The sequence below is a fragment of the Platalea leucorodia genome, assembly GCF_965183815.1.
Source record: "Platalea leucorodia genome assembly, chromosome: 5".
NCBI lineage: Eukaryota > Metazoa > Chordata > Aves > Pelecaniformes > Threskiornithidae > Platalea > Platalea leucorodia.
Genome location: NC_138827.1, coordinates 72,937,744 through 72,959,655, shown reverse-complemented (window position 1 = coordinate 72,959,655; position 21,912 = coordinate 72,937,744). Strand labels below are relative to the sequence as shown.

The 21,912-nt window shown below is 39.4% G+C and overlaps 1 protein-coding gene across 1 annotated transcript; it reads right to left on the bottom strand.

The window, feature by feature from the left end:
* Positions 1–587: 587 nt before the first annotated feature.
* DYTN (dystrotelin) lies at positions 588–21,675 on the bottom strand (the record flags this gene model as incomplete). The annotated part of the gene is made up of 14 exons (XM_082313241.1): positions 588–691; positions 1,258–1,738; positions 3,004–3,163; positions 5,830–5,900; positions 7,483–7,651; positions 9,424–9,569; positions 12,221–12,332; positions 13,206–13,369; positions 13,715–13,786; positions 14,473–14,561; positions 15,453–15,538; positions 17,609–17,810; positions 19,446–19,520; positions 21,630–21,675. 14 exons carry the CDS (start codon positions 21,673–21,675, stop codon positions 588–590), a joined length of 1,977 nt encoding a protein of 658 aa, XP_082169367.1.
* Between the last annotated feature and the right edge of the window lie 237 nt (positions 21,676–21,912).

Sequence of the window (21,912 nt, the reverse complement as noted above, 5' to 3'; positions counted from 1 at the left end):
ACCGTTCTATACTAGTATATAAGTTAATCAATAATGGAAAGGCTCTTCTAAAGCAATCAAATTCCTTTAAATGTTCAAAGCATCTTTTCCTTTAAATATGAACTCAGTAGTTTGGAAAAATATGAATATGTAAATATCAAGTATTGAGAAGTCTGACAGTTAAGAATTTATTCCTTGCTTTAGTCTAAAAACCTATGATGTGATAGAAAATACATCGCTGAAACCAGTTGATTCAAGCCAACTCTCATATAAAAAAAAAAATGTTCCTGAAACACAAGCCATACTGATTATATAGCAGTAAGAAGAGAGGACAGGGCAGGACAGTTGTGAAAGCCAGTGTAACATTAACGAAGACAAGCTGATTTTTATTAGCTGGGCCAACATCTGCCACACGGGAGCTGGAAACCACCAATGGAAAAGGAACATCATTCTCTAACACTATTTATGGTTCCTGCTGAAGTCAGTAAATGCAGAAATCTGCTATGCTGGGTTTTACAATGTAACATCTGAGACACTTTAAAGAGTCTGACATGGCATCAATTACCTTCAATAGTTCAGTGAAGCTGTAAGGTGAATGGTAGTTTCCGTCATTTACAAGTTGATGAAGTTACTTGGTTGATGAGGTCAGAAAAGGATCTGCAAACATGTTGAGCTGTAGAAAAGAACTCTTTCTGCAAAGCAGATTGTTGAGCTGAAAAGCAGAACAGATTTTAAGTCTTTCAGAGCATTTGGGTGCTGCCAGAGCCTAGAAAAACTTTTTATAAATCTCTAATTTAAGATAACTCTGTAGAAACAGTAGCTTTTTCCATCATTCTCCTTATTACATCCTCATTACCAAAAGCAAGGCATCCTGAGTGTTCAACAAAGCTCTGCTGTGTAAGATCATTGATTACAAAGGGATTTTGTACTGCTGGAAGTCTGCCTGGGACTAGAATCATAGTTACAGTGTCACAGTAGTCGCAACAGAAAAGACCTCCAGTGCCCTCACCAGTATAAGTTTGCTCCGTAATTGACTGCTGAGACTGATTTCCTCTTATGCGCTTTGACTCATCCTGTTTCAAATTAGTCCAACATTAGGAGCTATATTCCACCTTACAGAAATATTTTCTACCTTACAGTAAAGAGCTGGAATACTTCTGCAATGGCAAAGGCAAGATTCTGAGTTTCCTCTCAGGGTTAAATGATTATGAACAATATTATAGAGTAAACTGGATGAAGGTGAGGAGACAGCGTCAAGATAACTGGGAGAGCTTATACCTGGTGGGGCTTGGAGAGACAATGCATCCTTCAGTTTCATCACTAGCTGCTGCAGTTCCGCTTCCTCACTGACTTCCTTCTCATCAGGTGGTATCTGCACTGCAGCGGGAGTAAGAACTGTGTTCCTCATGGTGCCACTGAGGGAGTTTTCTGTCAGTTCAGGCAGATATGTTTGATTCTCTTTTGCTTTTTTATACTGTCCCGTAAAAGGTCCGTTGCTCTGCAGGGACACTGACTCCAGTGGGTCTTCTGAGAACATAAAGTCCACTGCAGTGGGAACCTCAGGTGTCTGTAAAAGCTGCATTCTATTTGCAGAGTTGGGGGGATTCAAAGATTTCCAGTCTGCACATGTTCTGGAAGTAGGCCTTATCTGAGCAGGATTTAATCCACCCTGCATTCTCCTTTCCAGCAGGACATAAGGATTTCTTGGCATCATATTCTGACACTGTGCAAAAGGATGCTCTGATGACTGTAACATTGTCTACAATAAACAAAACACAGAAACTACACTGTGAAAATAATTTATATTTTGGTTTGCTGGTAGTACTAAAATAGGTAGGAAAATAATTTTTGGGTCAGAATATTTTTTTTTTTTAAATTTCTGGTGAACTAAACCAATTCTTTTCGCAAATAAAATATTTTCCTGTAATAAAATAAGACTCTGTGTTTGAGTTTGAAGAAACCTATGTGGCCAATTTTTTCCACAGTTCCAATCTGAAGACATATGCTTCAATGCCATTGACAAGTGGGAATAATAATGTTCCAACAGTAAATTTGCAAGAAAATTATTCTAAAAGAAATAAACTAAGGGAAAAATATGTGTTTATACTAAACACATATCAAACACCTCACACGTGTTAACATTTGAAATTCCAAAACTAGGTCAGTTGTCAGGCCACAATTGTACTTGGAATTTTCTAGGCAGAATTACGATCGCAAATACCATTCACTGCATGAACACCGAGTCTGATGTAACTGGGATGCACTGAGCTGACAGTGCATGCACTGGACACTTAACTGCATGTGTGCAGCCAGTCCTGCATGTTGTGGACAGGCCAGTGTCACAGCATACACACAGGATGGTATGACATGCCAGGTCATAGTGGACTCCATGGGCAAGTGATATAAAGCTGACCAAGTGCGCACAGCAGATGTGTCTGGCTTTTCTCTAAAAACAGCATTGCAGAAAAAGCTACAAAAATGCCGTAGGTGGCAAATCTGTATGCATTCCCTGTGAAATATGGGCTTTTTTAGAACCTCAGAGATACTTTAAATGAACAAGAGTCAATACAATTGAAAAGAAATAAAATATTTTCTGTAAGAGGTCTGTATTACATCCCAGTACAAGACAGCAATTAGGAATGACAAAAGAATATTTTATTTATTCAATGCCAACACAGGACTCTTCTCTAAAGAAAAGATTGCAAGGAAGCATCTAACACTTCTGTTGGAAACCATTTTCTCACTCTTATTGGAATACCCTCTCATTATTTTCATTGCAGTAGTAGCTAAACATCCCAGACATGGATATCTGTGCTAGATGCTAAATGTATACAGAATGACAAGGAAATCCCTGCTGCAAAAAGCCTATCTGCTTTCACTGAAGACAAGAACCTAAGATGACTGAGCAGACAAATGGAAGGTGCACAAAATGGTATCAAGAGTGGTGGTCTGCAGGAAAAGGAATAGTTAGTGTTCAGTAGTTGCCCATAGCTGTGAAGATTCGTGGTATACTTATCACTATACCTTTACTTCGTGCTTCATTTGCTGCAGCTTCATTTGCAGGTTTTCATGGCTTGCTCTCAGGCTTTGGAGCTTTGCCTCTATTTTGCAGCTTTTGTCTTCCTGGCAGTTGTGAAGAAATTGCATTTTGTCCTTCCATTTGTTGAACTGCTTCTTCATGTACCTGCCAGGGACACAGGAAGGGTGGAAATTTTGCTAGATTACACACACACAAATACATGCAGTGACGGAAAAGAGCAAACACTGTATCACAAGCTTTCTCCTCTTTGTCAGCTCAGGACATTTTTGTTAGCTTTGGGGTTAGAGGCCAATATTTCAGGAACTGGGCTGTATCCATGGAATTAGCAAGAACAGGAGGGTTCTAGATGAGGAAAGATGTAAGGTGAGTGGAACTGTGGCCAGGACTGAGCCTTGCATATTGGTGTTTTACCTTTCCCACAAAGGTGGCTGTAACAGGAGAGACATTATAGCAGTCCCTCTGTCTAGAAGCAAACTACTTATGGCAACTCCCTGACTTGCAAAAGAGTCCCATCATTTCCCCCTGGGCAACAAAGGAGTAAAAGCAGCCTCTACCCCTTTGATGGAGTTCCTTCTTGCTCTTGGTATTCTATGCAGCTTGTTTGATGACACCAATAGTTTCTGCACAGGCCACTTGTCCTTGAAAAGATACTATGATTTTTGCAATTAGAAAAGCCGCCCTCCCACACACACCAAAGAAGATTTAGAAATTACCTACTCAGAGCACAGTATGACAAAAATACCGCCTATATCTTTGTTCTAGAGTTGGGATTTCTCTAAGGAGTCAAGGTAGAAATACAGTTTTGTCTTCCCCATGGCTAAGGTGGAGACAGGCAGAAAAGCTTGTTAACACTGCAGTAATAAACCAACTGCTTCATATCACACAGCTGAAATAGTTATCTCCTGTGCCGTTACATCCAGAAGTTCATCTGATTCACTCTTTTGGGTATGCACTGGCTCACAGACAAAAGCCCTATCAGTTTCACTGGAATTATGCAAGATTTGTCTGAATGGGACAGCAAGTCAGACCATTTAAAATTAAAATTAATATTACAGTGGTCCCTTATAACGGCACTTAATGGGTCTTTACTGTAAAATGCTGACTACCTTCATCTAACTCAGAGCCCGGTTCTGTGAACAGGCATATAAATGCTGGAAGTTGGTCCACAAATAAGAACAAAGAGCTACCCATGAGTAATATGGTTCATCCACCCAGTTATATGATAAGCCCTGGGTCAGAGAGTGATGCAGTATTTCAGGAGCAGGCTTCCCAGATATCCTCTCAACTATTGTTAATCTAAACAAAAGCTGAATATCTTTGCCATATGCTCTGGTTTTGGCTGGGATAGAGTTAATTTTCTTCATCGTAGGTAGTATGGGGCTATGTTTTGGATTTGTGCTGGAAACAGTGTTGATAACCCAGGGATGTTTTTGTTACTGCTAAGCAGTGCTTACACAGAGTCAAGGCCTTTTCTACTTCTCACCCCACCCCACCAGCGAGCAGGCTGGGGGTGCACAAGAAGTTGGGAGGGGACATGGCCGGGACAGCTGACCCCAACTGACCAAAGGGCTATTCCATACCATATGACATCATGCTCAGCATATAAAGCTGGGGGAAGAAGAAAGAAGGGGGGATGTTCGGAGCGATGGCGTTTGTCTTCCCAAGTAACCATTATGCGTGATGGAGCCCTGCTTTCCTGGAGATGGCTGAACACCTGCCTGCCAATGGAAAGCAGTGAAGGAATTCCTTGTTTTGCTTTGCTTGCGTATGCGGCTTTTGCTTTACTTATTAAACTGTCTTTATCTCAACCCATGAGTTTTCTCACTTTTAGTCTTCTGCTTCTCTCCCCCATCCCACTGCGGGGGAGTGAGCAAGCAGCTGTGTGGGGCTTAGTTGCTGGCTGGGGTTAAACCATGACACCATATTTCTTTATTTTCCCATGTGAGAACAGAGAGTGCGGTAAGGACACAGACTTACAATGAAACTGCAATTGCTTTGCTCTAGTCTTGGAGTGCCCTTGTGTGAATTTGGAGCAGCAATTGTACATTGACTTACTAGAATGAAACAAAACAGGAACAGAGGGAACTGAACATACTGAAGGAAATAGAGTAGATTCAGGATCAAATTCTACAATTCACTGTAATTCCATTGGTTTCAGTGGTCACAGACATGATTATAGCACATTCATATATAACTACAAAAATGAGGGAGGGGAAAGCAAAAGTGAAAGAAAAAGGTAAGCATGGTTGCCTATACACCAACTCTCCCCCCACCCAAACAAACCACCCAAGTAGTTTTTAGTTCAGGAATTAATATTTTATTGTGTCAAAGGTTTGAATATCAGAAGGGACTTCTGTGATAACCTAAGTAATGGAATTTTTACTAATAGTTACTGTATTAAGCCTGTAGTCTATCTGACTTACAGCATATTTTTTAGAAAGATATCCTACCTTGATTTAAAAACCTCATTAGAATTATTATATTTGTTTTGATTAAGCCTTATTCAGAGAAAAATTTGCAAAAGTATGCTATTCTGATATTTTTATGTGAATGAACAATTTTTCCCTTAAAAATGACCTTAGAAATGTAAACTAACAATTGCAGAAATGCTGATGAAAGCAATTGTTTTTTCCAGTGATCTCCATTTACAGTTTTTGTTGCTTAGTTTTTATCATTCATCCCCATTTGACACGATTTTTTTCTTAAATCTCAAAATCTCTAAAGTATGGAAAAATGATTTGCCTTCTAGCTGTTCACTGGAGCAGCATTGCCCACCAGTCTTCAGTCATTGTACTACTGAATTTACCTACCTGCTCTCTTTGTGAATGCTTCTGGTGGATTCATGCATTTTCAATGCATCTGCTTCAAAAGAGGCTATTGCCTGTAACAAAAAAGACAAAAGTATCTGTTCATAACTTTATCAGCAATAACATTTCATTTTCTATGCAAATTTTGCTATAAGATGGCATGGCAAATTTGGGATTTGGTCTGTTTTACAGATTTACTAGTTAACTTCTTTTATTTAACTGATTGCAATCAACTGATGTGTTAAAGTATTTTTAATGGCTATTAGAACAGACTGGAAAAAATTTACTCTATAGAATTCTTTGTCCTATGAAAAATTCTAAGTGTATGAGAATTTGTTTTGTTTTAAATTAGAACAAAACCCTCATTCCCTGGAATTTCTGCAAAATGGAATATTCTGATTTGGGAACAGTCTCTCCCAAGTCACACAACTGCTTTGGGACAAGGAGATGGATGTAGAAGAGAGAAGAGAAACTCCTGGTCTTTGGATGCATGTAGCGGTCTCTGGGCCATGCAGGGGACAGTAGCCTGGAAGTCAGGGAGATGAACAATTTCCAGGTAAGCTGCTTTAGAGGCATGGTATAAGCTGGGCTGGAATCAGGGCTGCCAGGAAATTATGAGACTAAGAGATGAGTCCCCAGGACCTCCAAGCTCATGGATTCTATTAAAAGCTATCATTGGACTTACAGTCTGCATCTTTTTAAGAAACATGGAAATAATCTGCACTATAAGATGTTGGAAATCAGTATAAAACTGCTCAAAAAGAATTCTCAGCCCAGAGAGAAAATGAACAAGAGAGCAATGCATGTGACAGAATCCTACTACAGTGATGCAAGTCCCATCTCGCTGTCTTCTAAAATGACAAATGCCAGCCATCAAAATTATATGCTTAAGCAATATCTGCCCACAACTTCTCCTGCAGATATGTGCTGGCTGGCACTATACCTTGAGCTGGGCAGCAGAGTCCTAAAATACAGGTCTTCCAAAGGGCAGCACAGGAGTAGCAGCCAAAGGAGTGACCTGACACGCACAGGCTAGTTCTCAGTTACTCCACCCTTGGCTTCTGGGAAGAACAAGACGAGTGGATGACACAAACTGGTTTGAACACAACCCAGTGTTCCCTATATTCCGAGTATGTGCAGAGCTACCAACCCCTCAAATAAATATAGAAACAAAAAACTGCTATGTACTTATTTTTATCTACACTGTCCTACCCACTCCTCTAGCATTGTTTCTATGCAGGGAACCTGGAAATGGATTAGTGGAGAGCATTTATGCATAAGCTATTTTAGTTGGAGTGGACGCTACTCTGGGTTTATCCTTAAGAAGGGCCCTTTCTCTTGCTATTGCCATGGTGACAAAAATGGCCTGAGCCTAATAAGAATTAAGGCATCTTTCCTTGACATTTGCTTGCACTAGGAGGACATGATGTCATTTTTTACTGTCAGAATAGAGAGAGGACTCTAATCTTGGGACGGTATCAAATTCAAGCTTCACTAAGTTTTCAGATTCCACATTTTTTTCCGTGAGAAATTAACAGAAAGGTGACGTTGCCCATTAGATTTCTTTTTCATTGATAATTAGAAGGCAACTAGATAGTTAACTTGGTAGGTCTTCTTCACAGCTTTAGCACTATTACAGCTTCATGTTTTGCTCACCTGAGCTTTTGTCTTGCCTTGCTCTGGTGTCTTGCTGTTATTATCACCCTTCTGCATTACAGTTCTGTTTTCAGGTACGAACTTGAGTGACTTCAGGACAGGTCTGTTCAGTGGGAAAGACAGGTTTTCAGGGCCAGGTAGTGGTGAAGCACTGAGTTCTGCAGGGGGACTGTATACCAACAGAGAAATAATGAGTAGAGAAAGGATCAAGCCTTACATGGTTTTGGTGAAAGGTCTAGAGAACAAGTCATACGAGGAGCAACTGAGGGAGCTGGGGTTGTTTAGCCTGGAGAAAAGGAGGCTGAGGGGAGACCTTATCACTCTCTACAGCTACCTGAAAGGAGGTTGTAGGGAGGTGGGGGTCAGTCTCCTCTCCCAAGTAACAAGCAATAGGACAAGAGGAAATGGCCTCAAGTTGCACCAGGAGAGGTTTAGGTTGGATATTAGGAAAAAATTCTTCACTGAAAGGGTAGTCAGGCACTGCACCAGGCTGCCCGGGGAAGTGGTGGAGTCCCCATCCCTGGGGGTATTTAAAAGAAGTATAGATGTGGTGCTTAGGGACATGGTTTAGTGGTGGACCTGGCAGTGCTAGGTTAACAGTTGGACTTGATGATCTTAAAGGTCTTTTCTAACCTAAATGATTCTATGATTCTATGGTACTCAGAAAGATCAAAATAAAATTAATGCACTGTAAGCAGACAGACAGCTATGCTGTTGACTGAGCAAGAAGAATGGTTTAGCTACGCCTGCTGGCACATTTTGGCTGAAAGAATGAAATTCCTGAAAACAAATTCCACTTTCTCAACCGAATCTCAACAACAGGTTCTTCTTTCCACCCATTTAGTATCAGTGCAATTTGCTGCTTCTCTTTTTTGTTTCCTTTAGCCAAGAGCTAAATATATTGGAAAATTCAACTACAGAAAGATAGCAAAGGGCCAGATATCCTGCTGTTCAGTCCATTCTATGCTAGGAAATGCCCAGGTACTTATCAGCCTCACAATGACATCTGTAACAGCAGCCCCAAATTCTTCTTTTTCTCATTACTACCCAAACATTAGGTAAGCAAAACCCCACAGAATTACAGAGAAATCTTGATTGCTTACAGAAGGATTAAATGATATTCAAAATGAAGAAATGTTTTTTGTTGCTGAAAAGTGGGTAAATATTAGCAATGGAAAATGTTTTGCATTTCACCACATTCTGAAAAACAAACACTGAAATAACATTCTCTGTGAGAATCACTGTAACTATCATCCGTTAGTGTTACTGTATATAAAAAAAATTGGTTTCTAATAGCAATGTAGTTACTTAGCAGTGTAGCACAATCAAGTTTTATAAACAGATTTTTCTCCTCCTTCACGCAAGAATTAAATTAATTCTTTTAGAAAGGAGTAACCATTTTTTCCCTATTTCAGTCTCACTGAAGCCTCATTTGGAGAACACGTGAGATGCAAGGGAGTTGCTAGATCTTTATACAACTAGGAAGGAATCTTGCACTTCGTACATTTGTAGAGCTTATCTCGTATAATCACTCCCTCATGTGGGTCACATGTGGAAAGTATTCACAGTTAATTTCCAATGAATTTTTCACAGAGGTGGTGCTTAAAAACCCATGCAATTGTGACAGGTACTAAATACTTGCAATCCTTGACCCTAAACTGAGCATAAGAAATAGCATGGAGAGAAAGAGAGGACATAAGGGAGGAGGGAAGGAAGACACAAGCATGTTATATTTTATAAGACAACTGGTCATTAGGTTGTCAGCATGGTAATCATGGTTAAGCTACAGAACAATGTGCAGCAACTTCCCATTTATGCTTTCCCTTTTCAATGGAAAAATCATGACATGGTGTCTGTCATAACAAAATCACTTACTCAAAGGACATAATCAAGAAATATCCCACAGCCTGACATATAAACTAATAGGAAACAGAAACTCACAAAGTCTTTTTGTGAGTAGGGAAGTGCCTCTCCTCCACTATCTCCAGAGCCCTCCTTCTCTGAGTCTCCTTTCTTCTACAGCGCTCTTGAAACAGGTTGTTCCTGATGGTGCGGAGAAAGTGCTTTGCATTCGTCTTTGCTGACATCTATTGGAATGAGGGATAATAAAGAAGGGAGTGAATTTTCAAACAGGTGCTGACCATAAGTAGACACAGTCCAAGGCAAAGGCAAGACATAAGAAAGCAAAGGTCCACCTGTTCAACAGTTGAAGAGGCTCATGGCTGCTGTCTGAGCCCTAGAAGGGGAGCTGAAGTGGATGATGATGCAAGACCACAGGCAAGAGCAGCTCCAATTCTGTTAGGTAAGGAAAACACTCTGTCTGGGCCAAATTCAGGCAACCTGGAAATGCCTAATACAGTATTTTGGCAGTTACAATGATTAAGCTCACAGTCACAACGACATTTCTGCCTGACTAGTATCTAAGTTCCCTCTTGATCAATGGGAAGAAGTACTTCTATACTTGTATGAAGTGTTAATAGATACAGCCTTCTGTGCCTCATGTCCTCCTCTCATACAAGACAGTAAAAAAACACACTTCCATTTGTCACAGCAGTGTCCAGCTCAGGTACAACAACTAAGCCCAGTAGCTGCATTATAGGAGGAGACAAACCAATTCTGCCCCAGGAAGCGGCTGCTGCAGAACATGGGGTAAACCCTGACAAACTGAACAAGAAAACACAAAGAAAACATACAGCATGCTTCCTAGTCATTTCTCAACATGGTAACAACATTACCACAAGGTGTCAGCACGGTAAGGAAAAACAGTGCTGGTATTTCAAAGCCCCACTCAGCAGCCCACTCCCTGATAAACACAATGTGAAAACTTACCCAGCCAAGGAGAGCATCTGCTAAGAGTGGAAGGTATGGGAAAAGTGGCTTACTACTGATTCTTGTATGTCCCACACAAAGGATATAAAAATGGTATCTGTCATAGCAAGTAGCTTATATTTTTAATTTTGGTGTAGATTTTGGCCATGAAAGTAATATTTACATGGTCAGAGTTAGAGTAGGGCTTCATAAAGGAAACCTAAGTTCGGTGATCCAGTTGCAATATTGCAGCAACAATGTGGGAAAGCTCAATGCCAGACAGTATAGGAGAGGAAGGGGACTTCATTTTAAAACAAAACTGATTCCACTCACTCATACTCACTTACTCACAAGCACTAACATACATGTGTCCAAGTGGTCTTTCCAGCGTTCACACACCAAGGCGTATGCATACACATGGTATGGCCATGATGACTTACAGGGACGTGGAGGACAAGAGATGCCAGTTCTCCTTAAGCCTCCTAGGCTCCTCTTAGTGTGACCATGTGCTCGTTTTTGGATATGCCTTTAGCTCCTTTAGGAGCTGGCAGTGATTATGATCTTTTGTCTCCTTATTTGGATGTCTTGTAGGTATAGGTTTTGTTCTTTACCCTCACATCATCATCTCTTGTGATGGCATCTTCAAATGGCAGTTTGTCCTTTGTTTCAGGCTGCCTTTTGTTTTCCTGATTTGGTTGTCCTGAGAAGCTGTGCGTGGAAGTGCTGTGATCTTGCTGACCAGCTAATCTAGGTTGCATCATCTTCTGCCTTGTTATATCCCTTCTGCCCTTCCTTCTGGTGCTTCCACATCCACACACTCCCATTCATGCTCCATTCACACTGATTTTAATGTCTCTATTAGAAATCTCTACATGAGGAGATCAGTTGCCATTTGATTCTCCTACTTTCTCACAGATGGAGGATGAAGAAGAATATTTGGAGGAATGAACATATATCTGTTATTTTTAATGTAGATAATGAGCATCCAGTTATAGTTTCTCACAGTGTTAGCAATAGGGTTTGGTTTTCAGAAAGAGAGGGATGAAGTAGCTACAGATAATGTTCCCCCAGACAAAGGGTGGCTGCAAGAGCAGTCTAACTAACATTGTTTAGTTTTGGTGCAGACACTGGCTACCCAGATATCTTTCATGTTAAGTGCAGGGTTTCAGGAAGGAGACCATGAAGTACAGCTTACTAGGGAAACTTTCATGGGTGCTTTTCAGCTCATTTACTGGAACGGGAGAAGATACTGTTATATAGACCCACAACAAAACCTATCTGCTGCTGTGGGCAAGATCTGGAATCTCCTGCTCAACAGTGAAGCTGAGCTTCCAAACACAAATTCCCGGTGTTGAACTTCACCACTAGTGAGATGAAAGCACAAGTTGCCCCTGTAATGGAGCCCAAGGAGGTGAACATAGTTGGTCCCATTCTGCCTCTTTGTGCTGCATCCCTAACTGACAGAGACAAATGGGTCCAAAAAGTTTACAATAAAGTGGAAAAGCTCTGTAATAAAGGAAACCTCCTCATGCAGGAGTTTGTACAGCTTTAGGATGAATTAATTTCTGAATGAGTCCGCATTGGGATCAGGAGGAAGGAGCACTGGGACACACTGAGGGCCCTTTCCACAGATTTAAGGGTGATTTGCAAATGGCAATCTTGCCATAAAACTCCTTGGGAAGAGGAGTTGCACTATGACATTTCATGGCTCTATTCAGTTATTTCAGAACAAAACACTCCTTCTAAAGTTAGAAGCCCCCTTTTTTCCTTTCCCTGACTCACTGTTCCCAGATAATTAATGCTAATATGTCATGGCCATTATGGCTAATACACACATAATTTCATAATCAATGTAGTTCAAGAGTCTACTTCCTACTTGCCTACATGGAGAACCTGAACAGGGAAATGAATCGGTACAATGGGACTCTACCTGCACACAGTGTTCCACAACAGGATGTGACCTCTTATGTGGTTTGCTGAGACGGCCAGTGAAAAAGCAGACTTGGCAAAGATCAAAACTGAGGCACTTCAGACAGCGATACCTGTGAGGGAAAACAGAAGGATTACGTTACTTCCCCACAAGTAAGAACTTGGTGTAAGTGAGCTTGATTACTGAGAAATCCAGATCCCTGGGTTCTGAAATGCAGAGAAGCACCTTTGTTAGAATAATGACTTTCCTCAGCATTCTCTGAATGCAAGAGTTATTTCGTCCAAATGACAGTGGACTATTCTCCAGAACCTACTAATGATTTTCATATTATTTATTCGCTGCATCAAAATTCAGACCAAGGAATAAACTGTTCTAGTACCTTTATTGAGAATGCAGTTACATCTTCATATGCCTCTTATGCACCAGCTTATCTCTGCTGCTCTCATGGAACTGTAATATCACTACATTATTGATGTAGGATTTGCAACTTTGCAAAAGACTAAAAATGCAAAAAGGAAACCTGCAAGCTCACTATTAGTGAGAAGAGAGTAACAGTAAAATGCTTTTCTGGGCATTCTGGTCAGCAGGTAATGGATAGTGTTCTTTTTATACCATTAGGCCATTTTATACCATTACTTACATGAATAAGATGCTAAGATGGGTAACTTAACTTACCAGTTAACACACTTGATTATGGAACAAAGGACTAAGAAATGAGATACACAGGCTTAATTGGCTTTACCACTGAACTGCCAGTTTACTTTCAGTGTCTCCATAATCATGTCTGTGCTAGTGAACTAAAGAGAAACAGGATGCAGGCTTGAGCACTCGCCTGTGATGGTTCTCTCTTTACCTATCTTACTTGTTAAATTTGATTATGTCTGAAGTTTGTTGCTTAATACAGCAGTTAGAGCCTGTAGGGTATGTCAACAATGGTAAGAACTATTTGTGTGCATGCTATGGACTACAGTAATTACTGACGCACCTGAGGCCTGTAATAGGGAAAATTTTGCAGACTCTGCATCTAGCTTGGTGAGAAACCATTTCTGTGGCTGATAATCTGTAACATGTAGGGAGCCACAAGAGAACAGCAGGCTCCGATCTCAGCCAAGACAGGAATTTTTCTTCAACAATTGCTGAATTCAGAACCTGGAAAAAATACATGTCTCAAGTTCAGCCATTTACTTGAAAAGAACTGGTGTTCTACAATTCCTAATAAAAGCTCTGATATTGGACTCCGCTAGCATAGATTTTCCATTCATGTAAGATGTTACTGGGTTCCAAACGTTTTGGAATAAATGCAGGAGTCTTCAGTAGTATCTTACTGAGCATCTTTTCTGTAGATATAAATCCTCCTATATTGTGAGACTGACAAACAGACCTGCCCCTTAAAAGTAGGTACTGGTGGATGTTATATGGTGATACACTTGCAATTTTAATTAATCAATCAGCAACATTCAAAATCATTTCCCAGGACATCAGAATTTCACTTACCCCATGGAAACAGCTGTGAATTGCAATTTCCACACAAGAGAGAGTGCAGCTTTCTCCCACAATGGCTGGGATCTGCATCAAGAATAAAGGCTCAGAAACACCTCAATAAAAAACAGATGTTCCCATCATGCTCTGCTGAGATGGTGACAGCACACAGATGGTGAAGCATCTATAGAAGTGCCATTTTACATACTGTTCTGAAGAAAACCTGTTCATATTCATACCATCAGTATGCAATTTCATACTTCAGTATGTGTCAGAATGATTTGCTTCCAGCTCACTTACTGAAATGGATCAACATACTATGTTGCCCTACTAGAATAGTGAAGGACACTGGGTTTGAACCTCAGGGGTCATTTGCAGATCCAATTTCCAGCACCAGTTCAGCTGGAAATACCTGTATGCTAAGGCATTTTTCTGCAACTGCAAGCTATTCTAGTGAGTACAGATATCTGAAGTTTGGAGTCGCTTTAGCGACAGCGGTATGCAGCTGTTCCCAAGACCTGTAAGCTCAGGCAAAATGAATGCACAGAGGCACTGATGCAAGTGGTTACTCTGACTGAGAAAAGCTACAGAATCTGATTCTTTTACCTACTTTGCATGGTAGCTCCCTGCGTCCACAGAGTGCCCTACTGGCTTCAGTCCCATAATGTAATCAAACATAAAATGTATCAATCATCAACCATGTATTTTTTTTTTCTCCTAGATTAGGATACTCGTACAAGATCTGTTGCGTAACAGCACTGCAGTGGCATTACCTGATTTAAGTCTGTTAGTAGGCTTCTCAGGGCACTACGGGTAATCAAGGCCGCCTTCCCATCAGGGACAGCATAAAACTGGAAGAAAGCTGAAAACAACCAGAGGAAAGAAACTGGAATCCTGGCAGAGCCTGAAGTGTCTTCTAGCTACTTATTCTCAAACTATCTACATGATGATTGCAGTCTACCAAATAAACCTCTCAAGAAAGTTTCCCTTTATTTTCTATCTAACAGGCACTCAGTGACTGCTGTGACAGTACTTCCTACAGGCAGGAGAAAGACAAGGAAAGCAAGGAAATCATGGCGATTCCTTATTCTTGGCGGTTAAGACAGGTAAGGATGAAGGAAACAATGAGCTCATTTTCATGGCTGTAAGAAAAATATTTAAATATGTTTATACAGGATATGCCCTATCTAAATTGTGAATTGTTAATTTCAAATTGTAATTTGGAAGGAAATGCACAATATGCAACGGGAGAGTATGAGGCCAATATGCCACTTGTGGTCCATTTGTTCTCCATTTTGAGCATTTAATTCAGGCAGAAATCTTTGCGCTGCACATTGCGCTGGGCTACCTTTATCTGTTATACTTAGTTCTTTAAGCATTTTTGTCTAATGTTAAAAGGGCTCTAAAAGCTTCCTGGATCAAATACATAAAATTGTTTTCTGATCCAATGAAATTTAAAACTAGGGGTTTTCTGTACTTTTCTGCTAGGCAAATAGAACTTGGCCTTCATTTTTAAGCTTTACTTATCTTAAACTTTACTATGACTTGTTCTGAGACTCTATGCAAAGATGATTATGGACATCATTGATGGAAAAGTATTGTTCTGCATCAGCCTTTCTCTAAAACTAAGCAGTCAACATAATTTACTTTTTGCATGGCAGAACTGGTTCTCTTTTAAAGTAAAAAAATTACACTGGAGATTTTTCTCAATGTTCAGTATTTTAGGGAGCATATAAAATCATACATTTCCCACCTCTGTATTTAGCCAGTAGAGTGTCGCCTGAAAGGGCGATTAGGGCAGCTGCAGCAGATCTAGTTTTGATATAACCTGTTCCAGATCTAGGAAAATAAGATAAAAGTTACACTACATTCACCAAGAATGTAAAAACTGAAACCTCTAAAGAAAAAAATATCGCTGTGTTGGAAGACAACTTCAAAATTCATATCCTTTTATATGTATATAACTGATGTTGCATTTTAGCGATATTTTATGTCTAGGACCCTTTGTCACTGAACATAACTACAGAGTTAACTGTTCAAGATACCATGCAATCATAAAACAAAAAGACAGCATCTCCTTCAAAGACCCCACATTCCAAGTAAAATATAATTTTTCATTTACAATACATGTCCTAAAAAAATTCCGCTCTTCATTGGTGGAAAGCCTTCCCAAATATGGAAGAGAAAGCAAGATTACAATCTGCTTTTGTGTATTATATCATCAGACAGCTTCACTGTGGCTCCAGATCTGTACTGAGCTCCTCTTGGGCTGATTGCCTTTAATTTTACTGCAACTCAATTTAATCAAAAGAATATATGCAGGAGCAGGACTTTAGTTTTGACCATTAGATCATAAAGAATGTAGTTTAATTTAGAGCCCAAGTTTGTGACATAGGCACCTAATGAAAAAAGGTTTCTTTATATGAAGACAAAGCACACGTGAATTGGAAACCATAATCAGGAAATCCTGGAATTCTATATTTAAGATATCACTTTTGCAAAGCAGTATTGCACTTCAGAATACCATTACACAAAATTGTCTTCAAGAGTCTTTAGATAAACTGCATTTTTACAGAGCATACTGCATAAAGCTGCAATATAGTCTCTAAAGTATGAGCTGCGTGGGAAATTGTTGGTCAAAAGTTTCTAGATTTTGAATTTATATATTTAGTTTTTCCAGAACTTTCATAGAAAAACGTCCAAGATTAAAGCTAAAGTATACAATCAAAAACCCTTATGATGGCTTATGTAAGCTTATTAAGTAAGCTACCACATAAACATGGAAAAGCCCTTATATGCTCTTGCCATGAAATACTTTCCAGTGTTGATAGTGGAGAACAGCACTCTACAGAGAAAACATGATTAGAAGAAAATTATAAGAAGCTTTTCCTATCCTATCCTATATACATGGCAAGAAACTTATGAAAATTTTTTTTAAAAGAAATCACAGCAAAAGAAAATGACACACTGTCCTAAGAAAATGGAAAAAAAGACCAAGACAGTCCTGTTAAAAAGATTCTTCTAAATGATTTCCCTACAGTGCGCACAGATTACAAAATACTCTTGATGTTTCTAGCTTTGTTTTGTAATACACCAGTTTATTCTTAGTCTTAATTGATTTTTTTTTTAACTACAAAAAAATTCATAACATGGGACCTCAAGCAGTGGCGATCATATTATTAATTAACAGTGATTCAAGAAAAAAGTTCCCCAGACCACTTAATCTCACTCACTTTCAGTAAAAAACTTTGCTCTGATGTAGAAGGGAATAAATTTCACCTGTGGTAAATAAATTCTACAATGAACTTAGCCCTTGTCTTTTAAATCTGATACAGTCACAAACCAATCCTGCCTTTAGTGAATTAATTCATTATTCACAAACAATACATGAGAAAAGTACACTCTGCAAGTTTCCTTATTATTCCCCGAAACTATTTGCTATTCGCAGGAGCTAGCTGATCAGCTTAGTTATAAGACAGTAGTTTTGTTTCATAGTTGGTTGATGAACTTTTTAAGCTGGAGAAAAATGAATAATGAAAAGTGACTGGCAAATTCTTGACCTGTGCATGGATACCGTCATTCAAAGGCAAATATGATTTCTTTTTCAGGAGTGTATCAAAATATCTTGGCAGTCAAAAGAAGAGCTACTCTCTGTAAAGCTGTTCACAGAAAAAATTAGCATGGACTGGCAGACATCAGGACTTCCAGATAATTTTGGAAACATTTGACCACTGTTTCTTCGATAAAGCTTTGTGCCTCATATTCCTATAGCTGAACTATTCCCATTGTGTATACCAAGCAAAATGCCATCAAACAGGAGAGTTTCATACAGAAATGGTATAAGAGTGGTAGAAACAGACTTGGTCTAGCAGTACTTCACAATGGATTTACATTTGTGCTTCCTCTCACCTGTCATACATGGCAGCTAGCAGGCTCAACGTGAATTCAGCGGCTCTTGGATCTGCCTGGCCTGGTTTTTCTAATCTTGCCCTTTGGAACAGTTCTGTCAGCATTACAGAGAGCTGCTGCACTTTCAGAGAAATCTGCTTTTCCCTCTGGCTCTGTTCACTTGACAGGATATGCTGAATCAGAGAAACATCAATCAAATCCACTGTGGGAAAATTAAGGGAGAAATGAATGAGGATTCCTGCCTTTTCATGAATGGAATCTCGACTTTTTTTATTAGAAGTCCCTAACTAAGACTAGTCTGTAAAATGAAGTCTAAAACAGTATGCAGCATAAAAAGGAAATAATCTGGGAAAGGTTTTACTGGGTTTATGGATGCAGCAAAACTTGCGAGGCTACAAAGAGAACAGCTCAACTAAAATTCCCTAGATGTGATTTTGGAATAGATAGGAAGGGAATGAAAAGAGCATGATTAACTGCATCCAAATTATAGGCCTAATTTTCTTTCTATGTATAGATAGTACAAAACTACGCACCATTCAGTACTTCAAAATAAAGCTCATCTGGGACTGTGGAAAAAATTTGTGTTTTGATGTAGGCTTTCTCCTCTTGCACAAATACAAAGAGAAGGGGGTGCTATGGCCAAGAAAGGGGCAAACAGGCTGTGTTATAAATGTGCCATGGAATAACTAATATTCAGTGGGAGGAGAGAGCTATGGCTTCTTAAAAGTCATATTCAATACTGCAGAGGCATGATCGATTAGAATTAACATCAGAAGAGAAAGATTGTAGTAGACGGAAAGTTTGTAGATTACTGAAGAAGCAGAGAACCTAGAGTATGTCACCTATGGTCCTTCCAGCACAGACGGGAAAACATCAGACCCTGGTGAATCTCAGTCTGGAAACCCATGTGCAATTCTGGTCACCAGTGTTCAAGGAGGAGTAGCGTAACTGGGACAGATGCTATGAGTGCTTAGAGGAGACACGGAGGACTGGGCAACAGAGATAATGAAAACCAGTACCTGTGTGAGTTGGTACTTCCATGCTGTGACACATAGCACCAGGCAGATTTACCATAACAGGGCTGAGATCAGACTAAATACATTCATAGAAGAGCATGCCCAGATGAAAAAATACAGCCAAGGCCAGCGGAGTAGTCATCTTTCCTGTGCTACCCTGAAGACCTCACTTGCAATGTTGTGCATTTTCAGCAACAGACTATTTCAAGGTGGAAAATTCAAGATTTCCATGCATTTTAGCTCAATATGGAATTTACATCCAGTAATTTCAAAGCGAGCTAGGTGACCAGGGCTTTGTTCCACAATTCTTTGCTTGCACAGAATTCTCACTCACTTCAAAGACAGGGAGAATGGGTGCCACCCAGGGTTTCTCTAGTCCATCATATTTTACTTTGTTCTCATTAATACTCATAGTATTAGTAATAATGCCTGTCAATGCAGTTTCGATGATCCACGATTTCCAATAAATCAACTCCTAAGAAACACATGAGAATTCAACATTTAACAAGAATAATAATATACAGGCAAAGATTCATAATTGCCAGTGATGTCTACATAGCAATGTTGCAGATTGAAATAAGAATTTGATCCTCCCATGCCTTTAGAATTTTACTAATGCATTTCCACTGACATTCAAAAGGGAAAAAAGATCAATTTGTATGTGAAGTACTATCTAGCTCTTAAGCGCTCATAAGGCATTCTGAGATTCTCAGGTGGAAAATGAGAGAGCAAAGTAGTATAATAACTCGTGGTGACAGCAACACAAAATTTTTACAGGTTCTTCTCCCTGTCAAAGCACAGGATTCTCTTCATCTACTAACATTGGCACAGACTTTGTACCGAGCGTAGTTTTAGGGCTGTTCTGTAGATGGAGTTCTGAACATCATTGAAAGCCTCTGTGAAAGAAAACAAACACACATTACAATAGAGGGGTTTCTTTAAAAAAAAAAAAAAAAAAAAAAAAAAAGGAAGGAAAGTAAAACAAATTGTTTAACTAAAAATCGAAATAACCAAATTTAGACTTGTTCAAAATCCACAATACTTTGAAGGAAAATTTTGAAAAAGTGAAAAAAATTAAAATATTTTCTTTTTTTCCCCAATAGCTTTGTGGGGAAAATGCTCTTCTTATGACCAGTGACATGACAAGTTGTAAAAATAGTATTTAACCTAGAGAGCACACCTGCTCCTTTGGGAATCAAGTCTATTCATGGCCCAGAAAAAAGGATATGCACTGTGCATACTTTTAGCCAAGATGAGAATGAAATAATACTTCTTCAGGCAGAACAGTTTCTTGATCAGAGATGCTCTTCTACAAGGAACAGTGTGTCAGTCTGCACAGCAGGGTTATTGTTTTGGATGCATATTGTTTCACGCATTAAACAAATTTTCTGTCAAGATCAACATCTGGGACTCTTTCAGAAGAAGATAAGCAATTTACCAGAGCAACTGGCTTTTGACATCTCTGCTCAGTGATTCCACTCAAGCTGTTTGACTAAATCCCATACCCTTACATGATTTCAGCTCATTCCCTTCATATCACTAAAGGATGTTTTCCTGAGTGGGAAGTAAGGGCTTCCGAACACGACCTATATCTCGTACTTAACACATATACCTAGAACTTCAAGACAAAAAAAAACCCGCTTGTTCACAATAGGTTTAGAAACTAGAAAGGGATTTATCAGTTATCCTCCTGTCCTCAGAGACTCTTTCTCCCTGTACTTCAGAGAGGAAGAGTTACAGTTGATTAAGGTCAAAGACAAGCAACGAATATGTGTAACTGAGTAGAAATCACTCATGAAACTCTCTACCTGTTTAGTCTGGAAATAGGCCAATCTGTGTGCAATGGTTTCCCACAAATGTACCAGACTAATGTTAATAGTCAGCAAATTACGGGCTCTGCTGGTTCCCAGATGCTGCCTAAGATATAGAAATAAGCCAATATCTGCTATACCATCTGTTTAGTCCTGCTCTTGTCATACTATGTTTTGTGATATTATTTGGAGATGTAGTGTAGCATGTCATACAATGTGAAAAATCAGTTTTGACTTCCATGCATCAGTTCTCTTTCTTCAGTAAACTGATCCAAAGCTCTTTGAAAATAACAGAAAGACTCCCACAGTTTTCAGTAGGCTATGCATTAAATTCCAGATGCTTATTTTCAAATACAAATGCTAGAAACATACACATGATCCAACTCAAACACCTTCCATGTGCAAGATGACTTTCAAAGTGGAGGGAATCTGTTTTAGTAGCCATCTGCTACTCACTTCAGGCCATCCTTACAGACAAAATGTGACCTCAAAGTAGGGCATCCTGTGCCTGTCAAGCAATAGTTCCAGAATTAACTTGCAAGAGCACACAAGTAAAACAGCAGACAAAGAAAAAAAAGCCCAAATAAAATACAAAATATTTTAGGATTATTATTTATGAGAGGCTACTTAGAGGCTATAAACTCATTTCTCATAGGAATGGAGCTTCCCCTTTGGACAAGCACGTGATCACTCTGCAGTGAGTCAAATTTCACCTCAAGACTCATAAATGCCCTTTGTTGAGAAGCTGACAAAGGAATTCCCAGACATATAGAAAAGTGTGCATTGTTTCCTGACGTCTCCAGCTGGTTACCTGCTAGTTCTGCATTTTGCGCTACTGGTTATGTAGCACATGAAGTATCTGCTAAGATTTTGGACTCAAAAAGGGAGTATATGGCCATCCTTCATGCCTATTCTAGACTACGTGAAAAAACCTTATCCTATATTATAAATTAGGGAACATGGCCCCTGTGTGCCTGACCATTCCATGAGCCAAGGTGATAATGGCACGGAAGGTGCCAGGACAGACCCAAAAAATAAAGGTAGGACAGCACACCTGTGTAATTTGTCATTTATGTGTTACTGCACAGAGATTCTGAAAGTGGCATGACTTCACTACAATTCATCAGTTTCTGTCCAAACAGACACAGAAATGTCTCTTGAGAAAAGCTGGGAAAAAATGAGAAAAAATCTTACCCTGCAAGTCGGGATCCATTTGAAATGAACAGATGGCATTAGGCATTCTGTAACCAAAAAAACCAAAGTGTAAATCCGCATTTTCTAGACAGAGACATATCGAACTATTCAAATCAAACCTTTTAATCCGAACAATTTACTGGATGCATTTCAGAGATTAAATTAAACAGAATTACATAAAACAACATAATAGTTTTAGTGCCAAGTGCAGAGAAACTCCAGAAAATTGCATGCTCTGCATGGTCTCTGCTCAGGATAAAGGAGGAGTAACTCTAGTAACTGC